The sequence below is a fragment of the Lepisma saccharinum genome, chromosome 3 (assembly GCF_977018435.1).
Source record: "Lepisma saccharinum chromosome 3, izLepSacc3.1, whole genome shotgun sequence".
NCBI lineage: Eukaryota > Metazoa > Arthropoda > Insecta > Zygentoma > Lepismatidae > Lepisma > Lepisma saccharinum.
The window spans coordinates 10,540,645-10,557,459 of NC_139231.1; the positions used below are offsets into that span (position 1 = coordinate 10,540,645).

The window sequence follows — 16,815 nt, forward strand, 5'->3', positions numbered from 1 at the left end:
AAAAAAATAAAACCCCATAGTCAATTAACTAATGTGATCTGTGTTCTTGAAAAACTGTTAAAAACAAGTGACAAACGATGGAATAAGGTCCACAACTTTGTGTTCGGGAATTGTACATATTTTTAAAAATTCAAAATTATTTTGCGAATATTGCTTTCTTATCATTGGCAGATAAAGGTTGGTACCAGCAAAATCAAAGACGTTCCTGTGCCATTGCTCGGAACCGGGTTCCGGGTTCGAGCCACGATGGAGGAATTTGTGTTCCTTGTAATTGTTCCTTCATCAATTTTGTCTAATCAATCGTCGTGAGCACCCAAAACTGGTAGAAAATCGTATGTAAGTAAATAATATTGCCATCAAAATTATACAGCACATACCTTTGGTTCCTTTTTTAATACAGATGATATAATGCCTATGCTACTTGCGTCCATCTAGTTGGTAGGACGTCTGACTGTCACGCGGAAGACCCGGGTTCGATCCCGAGGTGGGTGCTCTAAGGTCGGAATTTTTACCGCATAAAGCGGCTCTGGGGCTCACCCAACCTCAAAACAGTGGGTACCTGGGGGCAAACCTGAGGGTAAGGGCGGCAGGATCGTGGTGCTGATCAAGGATGTGTAGCCCCTACCCCCACATCCCCTAAATGTGCCTTCATGGCACGGTGCTATATGTAGGGGGAACTTGACCTTTTTTTACTTTTTATCAACAAGTAACTTTTGCTAATAGCACAAGAATTAGTATTACAATAATTTGTTGATAATTTTGAAAACGATGCATGGATAGAAATAAACATTTGGTTAGAAAATTAATATTTTGTGGTTATATATGTGTACCTATTAAAATTACTTACAGTTCCTTTGAAATTTTCTAACAATTGTACCTAATCAATTTTTTCAGGACTTTTGAACCATCTTAAGTTTTTTCGAACATATTTCAGGATTTGGTTAGGCTTATTTAATTTATTTAGAACCTACTGTATTTCAGGATTTTTAGGACATATATCAATATTTTTAGAACCTATTCTAGGATTTTAGATCCTATTTTATAAACCTTAAGGTACACTTTTTAGAAACTAGAAAATCCGAAGTAACTAATGTAATCTGTAATTCTTATTTTGTTCGAGCATACCTTGGGCCCATTCTTAATACATAATTCCTATGCTGCTTGCGTCCATCCCCCAGCCGCAGAAAAAGAAGATTCCGTAAGAAACGTAGTGATTGCAGTGACAACACACATTGTACACGACAATCAATAAATTCCCAATATTTCTCCTCTCAAACACTGACCGAGAAACGTCCGCGATTAAGACTGCAGGAGAGAGAGGCGGGTTACACAGTGGAGCCATCTGACGGAAGCGCCGCAAAACTCCACAACGACGTTTTCTCAGCCCTGCAGTAAGTGCGCGCGGTGTGTTGTAGTGAGGTTGTGTTGGTCATGCTGCTGGGAAGAATTAATTTCTTCGGCCATGGTAAGTTTCGAATGCGCCCACAGTGTTGTGTTAAATGTGTGCACGTTTGATTCGGGGGGAGCTAAGACTCCCTTTTTTACTCCACCAAAAAATATATATTTTTTAAAACAAAAATCCCTGTTCGATGAGATCCAGCGAATAAATACCGTGTTTGTACTGTACGTTTTAATTGTGACTGTCAAAGTGACGTAACACAATCGTTTTATGTAGAAGCGATATTTTTTTGTTATTGATTAATTTATGTTTAACATATTTCCGTGTTCCTTTTCCACCTATCTAAGTTTAAACTGGAAAATTCTGTTCTGCAGGAGCTTGGTCATATGTTAGTGTCGTTCTTATCTATATTTACAAGAATATATCTTCTCTGTCTCGTCAGAAAACCAAGACTTGTCGCCTACCATGAGTGCGACATAAAATAGCAAAAATTGACATACAAGTAGAAATGTTATTTTCTATGTGAGTACAAGCAAAACTTATTATTTAAGCAGCAGTGATAATTTTTCTCGACAACATTTTTAACTTTATAAACAGATTGTAGTACCAAATCGTAAATTTTTAAAAAGATCCACAGACTATATATAAATATAAAACAACATTTATACCATAGACACCAACGCATACTGTACTTTATGCAACATGCAACACACAGCACAATGTGATCTACTTTTTGTCAAATTGAACATATCTGTAATTTACCTACAGAACTTTATTTTTCATAACTAGTTAAATAATGTAAATTACTCTTACAGAAAAACAGAAAATAAATATTTAATTTAAGGTAACAATATTTTAAGTAATACATATACTTACCCTACACAGAGTGACATCTGTACTGAATATTATTAACAAGCTGCTGAAAGTAACTGACCATGAATATATTCTCAACTTTTTACAAATATAATTGACGTTGGGCATTCATATAAAATTATACGATGTTATGTAAAGCAAGGTTGTTTTACATTTTCTCTGTAATTATGAGTGTAGATATATTTTACGGAAAAAAAGCAAGTACTCGTGAGCTACGAAAAAATATATTGCGATCGTGTATTACTGGTTGTTGGCCAACCCTAATATGTAGTCCACGCTACGGCGCCAGGGATCACGGGTTTGAATCCCTACAAGGGCGTGAGTGTTCCTTCATCAATTTCATCAGATCATCACTCATCCTCATCTTCGCGATTAGCCAAAAGTTTCAGAAAAGTGAAGTAAAATAAAGCAAATCAAACAATAGATATATATGTCTCTTATGTCTGTTTTTGGTTGACTATTTTTGAGGCTTACTTAAATCCAAACGTCACTTTTTGTACTTCCCGTTCGTTCAGAAATAGAACTATTTTTTTTTCTCGAGACCGTATAACATCCAGCAAGTTCTAATAAGTAGGGTAGAAAATCTGAATTGTCTGTCGCTGTCAGAAACAGCGGACGAGCTGGATCATGCATGTGACTGGTACAATTTCCGAATAGAGGAATTCACCATTTTTGCTTCTATTTATTGTTTTAAAAAATAGGCACTTGTTGATTTCCAGCCATAGTACAATGGACACAACACTTGTCGTGTCCACTCACCGATTCTGAAATTGAATTGTTTTTTTTTTTGGTAACTGTTCCGATTGTTTTGTGATTTTTTTCAAATTCTCCTAGCAGGAAGACTAATTATCGTATAATTTTTGTCACGAAATTTGAACCTTCCTTAAAGTAATGATCACTGTTTGATTTCGAGGAAAAGTTATTTATGTTGAAAAAAAACAACTTAAAAATTATCTTACGCAAGCATACGCACTTCCCATGGACAATGAATGTATTTTCTGTTGACATACGACTTTAAGTGTCGTAGACTAGTGGGAATTAATGTAGAAGTAAATCGCAACCTTAGTAGAATGCATTTAGGGACTTTATTTTAATGCTAAGAGAACCAAACCTGGTCTGCCTAACCTAATCATGAAAGCATATGTTTAACAAAATCTTTAGCACTCCGCAGCATGTTAACAGAAGTAAATCGAAATCGAACCATGTTAAAATTGCATTCGTAGCATGATGATTTGATTGATTGATTACTTTGGTGTTTTAAGTCTACTTTATGCACAGTAAGGCTAATCGAGACTGGACCTACAGTTTAAAGTGTGATCCAAACCACTTGTACCTCAACCGGGTATCGAACCCGGGACCCTTTGATTACAAGGCCACGACGCTACCACTGCGCCATCGGGGAGGCCCCTCGTAGCATGATGAAATCGCAATAAAACAAAAGGAACTCGGGCCTTTATTTTCCATCGTATTGATGAAAATAATTAATTGTAGACATTTAAATGAGCCTGCGACGGCAGGAATCACAGGTTCGAATATCGATATAGGCATGTGTGAATTTCCCTTTATCAATTTCACCATCATCACTCATTCTCATCGTCGCAATTAGCCAAAGTAGCAAAATAACAAATAATCTAATCAAATTTTAATGAAATTTGAAACAATTTATAATAACAATAATGGCGATTAACAAACTGTAGTGCCGATGACAAAAAGCAATGGGACTGCTCATCAATGTTTTTGATATATTCTATATTTCTCTTTAACCATTGAAAATTAAAATTCTTAATACAGTTTGGGACCAAATAGTTACTCTACACGTTGAGGTGCTTTGAGGGGTTGTGGAGGAACTCCGTTGTCCTCTAAACACTGGCGCCTAATCTTTAGGAACTTAGCAAAGATGCAAGTTCCAAAACTTCACCGCCCTAGATAATGCGAAAATCTCCTGACTTCTTGTAGTATGTTATGTACTGTCTTGTGCATTGCCTTTGGAAGAACTTTAACTTGAAAATTTGAAGACGAAAGACTGCTCTTAAGGTTGATTTCATGGTTCCTAAAAATAGATCCCAAGAACTTTGGAGCTCTGTGTACTCGAGACCCTTGGTATGCCCATGAATTTTGTTTCGGATTGTGTGCCTGCATGCCACAGGATATTTTTACTCTGCATAAAAGCTTCAATAGTGTTTATGTTACTTGTATAAGGGCAGTTGGTACGCCTACGTAAAAGCAACATTTAAACTTATACTTGTTAGTTTTATGTCCGCTTTATGCACAGATAAGCTAATCGGGACTGAACCTGCTGTATAAAGTAGTATATGAACCACTGTGCCTCCACCGTGTATCGAACCGAGACTTCTTGATTAGAAGGCGACAAAGCCTTATACATGAGTGTTTTTTTTTCTAATAAGATATAAGAAGGCTCGCCAGGGCGTTATTTCGTCCAGATGATATATAGCGATATCAAATTTCCGTGGCCTAAGTTGAATTCTCTACAAAAGCTTTAGAATTGTGTCGTTATTGTTTGAATACACTATTGTTGTCCATTGTACAGAGTTGAGACATGAAAGCGTCCTTTCGTGTTCGTTTTATGTTTGAAATCCACTGAAAGCATTGATGTTACGCAGAGGGGGCTGCGTAACCCCCTCTGATTTTTTTGAGAAAATCAATATTTTCAAAAAGAAGCACCGAAAACTCAGGAAAATCCAGTAGTAAGTGAAAACCAACTTAAAATGTCCCCAGACAACCATTTTTCATAGCAGAAACGTCAAACTGTACGGAATATTTTATTGTGAATGCCGCCCCTAGTGCATCCACTTTTACAATGCCAGCTCCCCCTGAAAAAAAGCTATACGTACGCCAGTGACTGAAAGGCTCAGATAGGTTAATGGGAACCGGGTCTCCAATTACTGGAGATACAAACACCATTGCAGGGATCATGCACGTATCTAGAAATGTATTTCGGGGGGGGCGGGGGGGCGGTCCGAACCAAGTGTCTCAGAAATAATAATAATGTTTAAATTAAAACAGTACAATTATTATTAAATTAATATTAATTAAAATATGAAAATTTATTAATATTGCATTTTTATTATTACATGAATACTTAAATAGATGGTATTAGAATTTAAATATAACAATCTACGTTTATTATCTAGCTTAAGTGTACTTAAGATCGCCAAATTTGTATAGAAACAAGGAAATTAATGTCAAATAGATAAAGAATTGAATATTCATTGAATAATAAATAAGGATGTTAGACGAAACGTAAGTTCCTGATTAATACTTTATGCATATTTTCATAAGTAATAGTGTACATAAATCTTTTTGGTTCTGTTCTTCAAAGCAGTATGATCCCAATGTAATAATCCCTGTCTTCCAAGTTCATAGGAAATAAATAACAATCGTTTATAGTATAACAAACGCTAAAAAGTACATTTTCATTATTTTATTTTAGTACTTGGTAAGTCTCTCGGGGGAGGTCTGAACCTCCTAGACCCCCGCTAAATACGTCCTTGACAGGGATGTCTTGGCGCTTCCCTCAGATCGTGTCATAATCCCCATAAAGTTTTTAATTACGACCGAGTGCTTTTCTGAACACTTGACTTGATCTGCCCTACACTCCACTAAGTTCTTCCTTTTCATCTAATGGATTAAATATGGTTCACCTAGTAGGAAAGGTGACTTGGAACCAGCTAAAGTAACTGAATTGCTAAGGAAATACAACCTTAGTGACAATGAAGTTCGACCAGTCACAAATATAGGAGTGCGTTGTGAAAGAAGGAGAACACATGCATATGCTGAACATATTTTATTCAGCAGGCTACATGGAACAAAGGAAAACATAAATTTCCACTGCAACGCAGCAATGTATGGTGTCCACATAAAATAAAACATTTTCGTCCATCTACACGTGACATTGAAGTTCGACCACTATTAGAGGGGATCCTCTTTACCATGGTGTGACGCCGCCCCGTCGGCGAATAACTGTGGCAATGCGTCGGGGCATGCTGCGGACGAGTCGTTCAAGGTATTCCACATCGATGCGGTGCCATTCCTCCTGCAGGCAGGCGATAAGAGCAGCCACTGTCGTGGGTCCCCTCTGTTGCACACGTCGCTTAAGAACACGCCACACATTCTCAATGGGCGAGAGGTCGGGACTCGATGGTGGCCATGGCAGAATTCGCACGTGATGGCGAGTCAACCATTCTCTTGTCAGCCGCGCTGTATGAGGCCTGGCATTGTCGTGTTGAAAGATGAGACGCCGCCTGTGGAACAGGTGCCTTCGCACTGTGGAAAGATGCCGCTCCAGTATGCGTGTATAGGCGTGTGCATTCACAATGCCCTCACAGACGTGTAGTGGGCCAACCCCAGATGCCATCATGCATCCCCATACCATCACTGACGCAGGTTTCTGTACCCGACGTGCATAAAATTTTGCTTCATTCCGTTCCTCCTTCCGACAAAATTACTGTTTTCCGTATTTTCCCGTACACAACATTGAAAATGGATTCGTCCGTCCACAAAACCCTGTTCCACTGCCGAAATGTCCATCCCCGGTACATTCGTGCCCACCGTAGTCGATTGCCTTTGTTCAACATGGAAACGAAGGGTTTACGTTTCGCCTTGTACACTCGGTAACCGCATCGCTGTAGGTAACGGCGAATGGTTCTGGTTGACACTTCAATGTGAAAGCGTTCTCGAGTCCACAGTCGTAATTCGGCCACAGAAACATGATTGTTGGTCTGGATATAGCGCCTAAATATCCGTAGGTCACGCACGCTCAGCAGGCGTTTTCGACCGGGGGCCTTACCTGGCTCTGTAGTACCCGTATTTTGGTGGTGTTTGATGATGCAGTGGACGGTTGACTTGGGTAAGATCAGTTGGCGCCCTATTTTCCGTTCACTGAGTCCATCCCGTTGCAACTCCACCACTCTTCTCCTCACGGTGTTGTCAATAGGTTTGCCCCTGGCCATGGTGATGATGCACTGCGGTTCCTCGGTGCACAGCACGCGCTTATATACGGCGGACTCCCTTATCGTGTCCGTGACGTCATGCTTCCGTCGAATGCGCCACTATCTGGAATTTTTCCGTATGGGTCTGGTGCCTGGTCGAAGTTCAATGTCACGCGTATAGTTCCCCGTTTTCGTTCTTTACGTGACCTTGGGTGCAACATGCTGGGATCACGATTCTTGCCTGCTCACACGCCTCCTCTTACACACATGCGTCACTTCTGCGAGTCACCCATTCCACCGCCTATACCTCTGTGCATTTAATCACGTATTCCTTTCTGGTCGAACTTCATTGTCACCAAGGTTGTATATCCTGATCCCCCCCCCCCCGTCTCATCGCACATATTGCAGCATTGTGTCAAAAACTTTGGGGGGGGGGCTGAGCCGAAAACGATGTATCGATATCGGAAAGGATCGTTTGGAATTCATCTACCGATACCAGTCGATACTTTTCCGGCATATTGGTTGGTCTTTCACGGGGTCCGCAAAAATGCCGCGTGACACTTTCTGGGAGTCTAAATTATCCTGGAAATTATGGAAAATTCAAACTTTCTTTTTTATTTTGCACAAATTATGAAAGAAAGTAATTATGTTACAGTTACTCATTTGAGAAAGTAACTAAATTGCAGTTATTTTTTTGAGAAAGTAAATTTGTTACAGTTACTCGTTTGAGAAAGTAACTAAGTTACATTTAATTTTTTAGAAAGTAACTATGTTACAGTTACTCATTTGAGAAAGTAACTATGTTACAGTTACTCATTTGAGAAAGTGACTATGTTACAGTTACTCATTTGAGAAAGTAACTATGTTACAGTTACTCATTTGAGAAAGTAACTATGTTACAGTTACTCATTTGAGAAAGTGAGTATGTTACAGTTACTCATTTGAGAAAGTAACTATGTTACAGTTACTCATTTGAGAAAGTAACTATGATACAGTTACTCATTTTAGAAAGTAACTATGTTACAGTTACTCTTTTGAGAAAGAAACTATGTTTCAGTTACTCTTTTGAGATGGTAACTAAGTTACAGTTACTCATTTGAGAAAGTAACTAAGTTACAGTTACTCTTTTCAGAAAGTAACTAAGTTAAGTATTTCTTTTAGAAATACATAACATTTTGATATTCTGATGTAATTCTTGTATAGGCTATTCTAAAGCAAATGTATTGGTAAATTCATTTATATGATTGGAGAAGATTATTTACACAACATTATTGACGAATATTTTGAACAAATTTTAATTATTGCAATTTTCAAGTATCGGTATTCGTAAGAGAATGGGCCCCGGTATCGGTTCAAAGTGGTATCGGCTCAGTCCTACTTTTTCTTTACATATATTTTATATATATATATATATACCTGTTGAATTTTATATTATTTTAGTGAACCTCCACCCGGCATTATACTCCGTGGCACCCCTGAACCAGTGAAGTAGAATCATATCGAGACGAGATAAGGTTTATCAGAGCTTGGGGTGTGGGCCAAGCAATACATTTTTCAAGAAAACATTTTTTTTCAGTTTGAAGATAACCGTGTTCCTGCATTGTCTTAACTGGAATTATCAATCCTTTATAAATCAGGGCAAATGACTGAATTGAAATTATATGTCTGAAATATTAATTTTAGGTTGACAATCATTTTGCAAGGGAGCAACCACCACTCCTTGGATGCCAATGCATTTATTTAATTTTTCTTATTTTCTGGAGGGGCCTTCGCCCCCCCCCCCCTGTGCCCTCTCTGGCACCGTCACAGTCCACACCGCCTTTCAAAATTATGTTGAGCCTCCTCCCCCGAAAAATCTAGATAGGTGCCAAGTCCAAAGTGTATGTACGTATTTTAGAACGCCCAGGAGATAGGAGTTTTTGACATGCCACAACTTCTTGATTCAACACTATTAACAGCATTGCTAAGAAAATGGAACCAACTACTAATCTTCATTTTTCATTTCAAGAATAGGGGTTTCCTTTGAATGTTGTTACCTCTATATTCTTATGTGCAAAAATTCATTACGTTAATTATAATTTAATGAATATTAACGTTAATTTTAGTGGCGGTCATTTGTGAGATAAAAAAACCAACCCGCTTGCATATCATGCATGAAATATGTTATACTAGTTACACATTATCTAAAATAAATCAACTGTAACTTAATTACTTTCTCAAGAGAATAACTGTAACTTAGTTACATTTTCAAATGAGTAACTGGAACTAGGATACTTTCTCAAGCAAGTATCTGGTACTTAGTTACTTTCTCAAAAGAGTAACTGTAACATAGTTACTTTCTCAAATGAGTAACTGCAACGTAGTTACTTTCTCAAGTAAATAACTGTAATATAGTTACTTTCTCAAATGAGTAACTGCAACTTAGTTACTTTCTCAATTAAATAACTGTAATATAGTTACTTTCTCAAAAGAGTAATTGTAACTTAGTTACTTTCTCAAAAAAGTAACTGTAACTTAGTTACATTTTCAAATGAGTAACTGTAAATTATATATTCTCTGAAATGAGTATCTGGAACTTACTTTCTCAAAAGAGTAACTGTAACGTAGTTACTTTCCCAAAAGAGAAACTTACGTACTTTCTCAAATTAGTAAATCATACGTAGTTACTTTCCCAAAAGAGAAACTTACGTACTTTCTCAAATTAGTAAATCATACGTAGTTACTTACTCAAAAGAGAAACTGTAGCTTAGATATTTTCTGAAATGAGTAACTGTAGCGTAGTTACTTTCTGAAATGTGTAGCAATAACGTAGTTCCTGTTTTCAAATGTGTAATTGGAATTAAATTACTTTTTAAACGCTCCATGAAATGACCGCACGTACGAAATTGCAGCTCCCAGAGTCACAACGAAACGAGCCTTTGACATCAAAGCAGCTAGATGCAGGTTCCTATCGATCCCGGGGCCACGTAATCAGCCAGAGTTTTGTTTCGAAACCTTTAAACACCGCACATTGCGTGCAGCGCTCGCACGTGGCCTTTTCATAAACGTCTGAGCGAAAATAACCCACGCTTATGCCTCCGGCGACGGAAGTTGAAAGTCTGCTTGTGTGGTGCATCAACCGAGGAATTCGGCTATTCGTCATCCGGCGTCCATAGCTTCGGAGATACAGTTGAAGTCCTGATTCGAACGCCACTTTACATGAAAGAAAGTTGGGAAAGATCATTTTCCCTCTGACAACCCAGTATATCCTTCCCTCAAACCTTTCCCACCAAAAGCGTCCGTTTTAGAAACTGAGAGCACTTGTCAAGTCCACGTGGAGTACATCAGATGTTGCCAACTCAGTTTCTTCAAAACAGTGTGGTTGCGGTTATCTTTTCTAGATTGTGTTGGTATTTTTTTATATACAATGTGGAGATCTTGGGAGTGTAACGTAGTCGCAGTTCGTGTTGGATGTCTAAACGCTGCAGGTAAAGGATACAACAGCGCTTTCCAGAAAAACAGGTGTTTGCTCGAAACCAGATACGCGTCCGGCGTTCGAATCTGGACTTCAACCTTATACGAACGCCGTCTTAGGACGTTGAATATGTCCCGTCTAGTTCGCTGCACTTCTTGACACTCGGTGTAGTGCAGGTGTATCCAGGTGTCAGACTGGTGCAAGGAAATGTTCAACCAAGTAGACCAATAGCGGTGTTCAAGTTCAGAAGATTCAACAAATGCTTGTCTGTTGCCTTAAACGTTCATTTGATTAGTTAGCACACATCACGTGGTCATACACCACACATTACACCGCTCCAGAGCGTGGTGCAAACGGTGCAGACACCAAATACACTACTTGACACCAAATGAACGAAGTAGACAAGTGTGTTGCACCGCGTGCAGAGAGAGTCACAAAGTGCAGCTAAGACAGGGCTATTGTCTTGCCTTTGGTGTGGGTCACGGGTGACCTTTTCATGTTTGATTTTTGTTATCTAGCGTCACTCCTCTGCCACTTTTGGCTAATCGCAACTACGAGGAAGAGTGATGATATGAAATTGATGAAGGGACACTTAAAAGAACACCCATGCCCAGGTCGAGATTCGAACCTGGGACCCTGGCGTTAGCGCGCTGTGCTAACCACTCACCCACGGAGATCAGCAGGCACCCAAATGTCAATTATCGCAGTTGTAACGTCGTCGCCTTGTAATCAAGGGGTTCCGAGTTCGGTAACCAGTGGAGGTGGTGGTTCGGATCCTACTTTAAACTGTAGGTCCAGTCCCGATGAGCCTATCTGCACATAAAGTGGACTTTAGAAACAACAATTCAATTCCAAATGTCAACTCTTTTTAAGCGTAGTAAACCTTCGACGAAGGAGGGGCAAGTACGCCCCTGCCATAGAAAATGACCGCCAAACTAAAATTATGTATTTCACATATGTTATTTCTTTTCAGTCACAGTAATTTGTTATATTATAAGGGCACTGCAGTAACATAATTCCAAACTGAATGGGTGGTTTTTGAGAGGCAACATTATTATGGTAGAAAATATGTCTCGTTTGCCCCCACCCCCACCAATGGAGAAACTATTTTGCTTGCTCCTCTCTGGGAAAGAATCCTGCGGACGTGCGTGACCTGGACTAGGCCTTGCAGACTAACCAGGATCTGGCGTCTAGACCCACAGCCAGTCAAAATACCCGTGGGGTTGTTGTCCTGTCCATGTGCGTTTGTGATCGTCCTTCCATCAATTTCATTGTGTCACCTTTCATCTTTAGCTTAGAGTCCGAGACTGAATTAACTCTTTGCACATGTCTATCACTTTAGTGCAATATGCACTATAATAAACTTATTATATAGGGTGAAGCAGTCAAACGGGAAGTTTTCAAAAATTCACAAAAAATAGAGGGGGCAAATATTAGTTAATTTTTTTACATGAATATACTGTAAGTACATGAGTTGAAATTACTATTGTACCTGAAAAATGTTCATTTTTTTAATATGGTGTCAATAACATGGCCTCCTTGGTTTTGCACCATGAAACGCCTCTCCATTCAGAAAAAGTAACAGCGTGGTGTGCATTATCATCTCGTGGAATCATCGGTCCCTACTTTTTCGGACATGAACACGGTGACGGTAAGCCCTGGGTGTTATGCTGACATGTGGTAACCTTTTTACTGCCTGTCCTCGATGACTATGGCCCAGATGAAGAAGCATTGTTCCAGCAAGATGGTGCAACTAGCTATACTGCCAGAGTGTGTATGGATGTGCTTATACCTGCATTTCATGGTCGTCTCATCAGCACATTCGGCGATATTCCGTGGCCTGCCCGTTCACCCGATTTGACGGCTCCTGACTTTTTCCTTTCGGGTTACCTCAAATCCAAAGTATTCAAGGACGAATACACTCCCAAGACCCAGGTATAATTTGAAGGAGCGTCATGGGTGGATTAGCTCTGAGACTCCGACAATGTGTGCAAAACCAAGGACGCCATCTTACTGACACCATATTTAAAAAATTAACATTTTTCAGGTTCACTAGTAATTTCAACTCATGTACAGTACATTCATGTTCAAAAATTATCTAATATTTGCTCTCTCTATTTTTTGTGAATTTTTAAATCTTCCCGTTTTACTGCCTCACCCTATATTTTATTTATTATTTTTGACATGAAAATGCAAGGTGCTGAAAGGGATGCAGACCTAGCAACAAGAGATGCACAATAATCCCTAACATCCTCCTGACGTATCCTATCCTTTAGACTGTACCATCCCTTCTGAACGATCCTGTGTTTGCTTTACATTGCAAAAACGTATGTTTTTCTTTCTCCTTTTTAAAGTTCGGTCCACCAACAGGAGACTTGGTGCGAGACAACGAGATCGGGACGAGAGAAGTCTTGTCTCGTCTCAATACCATTGCTAGTGCTTATGTATGAAATTTCACGTAACATCCCTAATATAGTGTATTTTCTTTACCTTTGTTTTGGGAAAGCTCCCCCACCAGCCCTCCAACACAGCCTTGTTTTACCCTCGCATGCCTTGATACTTGAATGACGTTGTATGACTCAGAGGTTGCCCAAAGCGAGAGGGGAAAACACAAAGCTTCCGGATGACGTCATAGGGTCAGGCCTTCCTGCGCAGAGGCATCTGGCGGCGTCGTTCATGTTGATTTTTCCCCATTCGTCTTTCGAGCTGGCGGATATCATGTTCTTTCGGAGTCGAGATATTACTCAACCCAACCCTTTCGCCTCCCCCATGGACCATTTCTTCCGACAAGTGATGCCTTTTGTGGAGGGAGGAACCGAACTGTCTCGCAGTGGTCGGATGTGCAACTCAGTGTTGCCAACTTCGATCAATATTACCTAGCTATACTCTGTCCCGGTCATCTTGGAGCAAGCGAAGGAAAAACAAGTGTCTGCGCAAGTAGTGACGCGAGATAGATCCACCAGTGAGCGGGATTGCGTGGAGGGGAGCGACTGTACTTGCCAGCCTTCCCAGCACATTGTACTGCTTCGCTCTGCCCACTTGATTTCCCCCCTTCTCTGCAACTATGCACGGTCATGCTCCAGTCAGACAGAGCTCCAGAGGCGACAGAATATACCGGGTGATTCGTTTGAGATGTCAGAAAAGTAAACCTTTATACACAAGAGGGTAATGTACGTATTTCCGAGCAGCTTGTTGTAATATGAGCAGAGAGGATGTAAGTGGAGGTTTACGGACTTCAGCCACATGGCGGCGTTAATGTGCATGGTAACAAAGGTGGTGATCACGACACAATAGCGCGCACAGTGTGACGTATGGTATGCGAAATTTTCTAATATCACATGCATGCTACTGCCGCCACGCAGCTGAAGTCAATAAACCTCCACTCATTCGAAACTTACATCCTTTGTGCTTATGCAACAAGCTTCTCGGAGGGTTTAGTTTTCTGACGTCTCAAATGGATCACCCGGTATATCGCGCGCGTTGCACTGTGCAGTGGCGGCACGTAAGAGATGTGAAGGTAGGGCTTCACGTATTCTGGGTATCGGGTACGGTATAAGGTATTTGATTAGCGCCATGCACTTGGCTGGGTGAGCCATAGACTCGCTTTATGAAATTAGTGGGTCGGAAAGTACCATCTGAGATCAACCAACCCGGGAATCGAATTCGCGTCTCCCAGCCAGACGCCCTACAGACTGGAACATTACGAATTATAATAATTCGCTTTCTTCCCATTTTCCTAACCCTCTACCTGCTGCCCCATTGGTGACAGCTGCCACAGTCCTTTGGAAATCAGGTTATCTCCCATCCCTAGCTATCAATATGTAATGTCATCATTTTAAAAGTAATACCACCATATGACGTTTCACATTAACTCTTGCCGACCTCCGTGGCGGAGGGGTTAGCACCACGCGCTACGACGACAGGGGGCCCGGGTTCGAATCTCTTCATGAGCATGGGTGTTCTTTGTGATCAATTTCATCATATCATCATTTATTCTCATCGTCGCGATTAACGGTAGAAAAATGGTAAAAAAGCGACGTAAAAATAAACCAAATCAATCAATGTGAGGTGCCGCAGTTGTCTAGTCGGTAGGGCGTCTAACTGCCACGAGGGAGCCGGGTTCGATTCCGGGGGTGGGTGATCTAAGGTCGGAAAGCGCCTCTGGGGATCAACCACCCTGAAATCAATTGGTACTTGGGGACAACCCTGGGGGATAAAGGCTTCCGGAGCATGGTGCTGATCACGTCACCTCCAAAATCACCTGGATTGAGAATGTGTGCGGCTCTACCCCTACATCCCCTAAATGTGCCTTCATGGCTCGGTGCTATATGCACGGGGAACTTTACCTTTACCAATCAATGTGTATGCGTGTTTGTGTGTTTTAGTGTGTAAAGTACACTTCAATAAACAAAGTTTGTGCTACCATCCATCTCACACCCTCCATCGGCATTTAGATTTAAAAATACTTCAGTCGTTACTGTCGATATGTGATGGACTTACACTCTCACCTGCGCAGGTTCCAGGTTTGAGCTCTGGCGTGAGCATTGATGTTCCTTTGCGAGTGTCCCTGATGCATTTCATCTAATCATCATAAATACACGTCGTTGCAACTTTTCGTCAAGTACGATTTGGTTCGAAAAGCATTAGATTTGCAACACTGCTATGGGTGGAGGCTGGGAAGCGATTTTGCTTATCTGTGCGTGCGAGTGCATACAACTCAGGGATTCCAACCCTAGCATAATTACGCTTTGCCAGGCATAACTTGGTTATAGTTGGCACGTAGCATGTTGTCTGGCACAGAGGCAAGACAGTGTTGCCCCATGAAGGGAAGTTTCCCTTTTTGAAGGGAAATTTTTTTACCTAATTTTAGGCGACAAGTATTAAAAATACCAAAATTTCAGTGACCTTTGAAGACATCAGACTCAGCATTGGTTCATGTTATATTAGATGCCAGTTTCATATCTAAATCTTATTTGTTACATCTATTTTCCCTCCTTTGAGCACAATATATTTTGTTCATTTTACGTCGCTGAACTATTGCAAGGAAAATGGCAGCATGTAACCATGCAATGTCGGTGGACTGCCTGAAGTAGCGTGCCGTGATCGAGTTTCTAACCGCCGAAAATGTGCTACAAATTGACATTCATCTGAGATTGAGGACATTTTATGGGGATGAATGTGTAGACATCAGTACTGTGCGATCTTGGGCTATTCATGCTCGTATAGAAAACCCAAGCTGAACACGATTCCCATGACCTCCATCAGTTGCAGTTCGCCGCCTTTCACTCCATTCTCTCACATAGCTGAGATTTCTTCAGCTGGGGGTTTTCTTTAAGAGCATGATAAACTCAAGATCGCACAGTACTGATGTCTACACATTCATCCCCATAAAATGTCCTCAGTCTCAGATGAATGTCAATTTGTAGCACATTTTCTGCGGTTAGAAACTCGATCATTGCACGCTACTTCAGGCAGTCCACCGACATTGCATGGTTACATGCTGCCATTTTCCTTGCAATAGTTCAGCATCCCTTGGCGATAGAAGTTTGAAACCTTCAATGGAGAAGCTGGAAAGTCTTATAAGTGCAATGTATGGTTGCTCAAAATCCAAAATGCGTTTACAAAGTAACAAAGAAAATAAAAAACATAGGATGCTTTACTTTTCAGCACGCCCTCGTATATATACTTTATTGTAGATCCATTTCAGAATTGAAATGTCAAGTGTCAAACAAACTGCCTTCACCCTCAAAAAAATGTCCGAAAATGTCATTTTGAGCGATTAAAATACACAATTTTGACCTTAAAATTTATTATGAAGGAATAATATTTAGAAAATTACACAGAAATATAATTGTAGCCTACAATGTGCTTAACATCACAGATTTTGTCTAATTGTCGTAGGACTTACCAGAGCTGAGATAAAAAAGTTGCCGCTGATGCTTACGAATGGAGAAAATGACGCTCGCCATGTTAAAAGAATGCCCGCCATCTTCAAATCGGTGATAGTAAAAATAAAATAACAGTGGTTCTGAACTGTCAACATATGAGGTTCACCCCACACAAAAAATAAACTTTTTTAAAAATGGTAAGCAACCATGTTGTATGACTTCATATGGATTGACCCAAAGGGGAATTTTTCC

General features: G+C 40.3%; 1 protein-coding gene across 1 annotated transcript in view; it reads left to right on the forward strand.

Annotated features, from left to right (window-relative positions):
- The first annotated feature begins 1,403 nt into the window (after window positions 1-1,403).
- Window positions 1,404-16,815, forward strand: part of Schip1 (Schwannomin interacting protein 1) — a 310,208-nt gene continuing 294,796 nt past the window's right edge. The window contains exon 1 of the mRNA XM_083118304.1: window positions 1,404-1,465. Within this exon, the coding sequence (XP_082974430.1) occupies window positions 1,463-1,465 (3 nt within the window). The 5' untranslated portion in view covers window positions 1,404-1,462. The remainder of the gene's footprint in view (window positions 1,466-16,815) is intronic.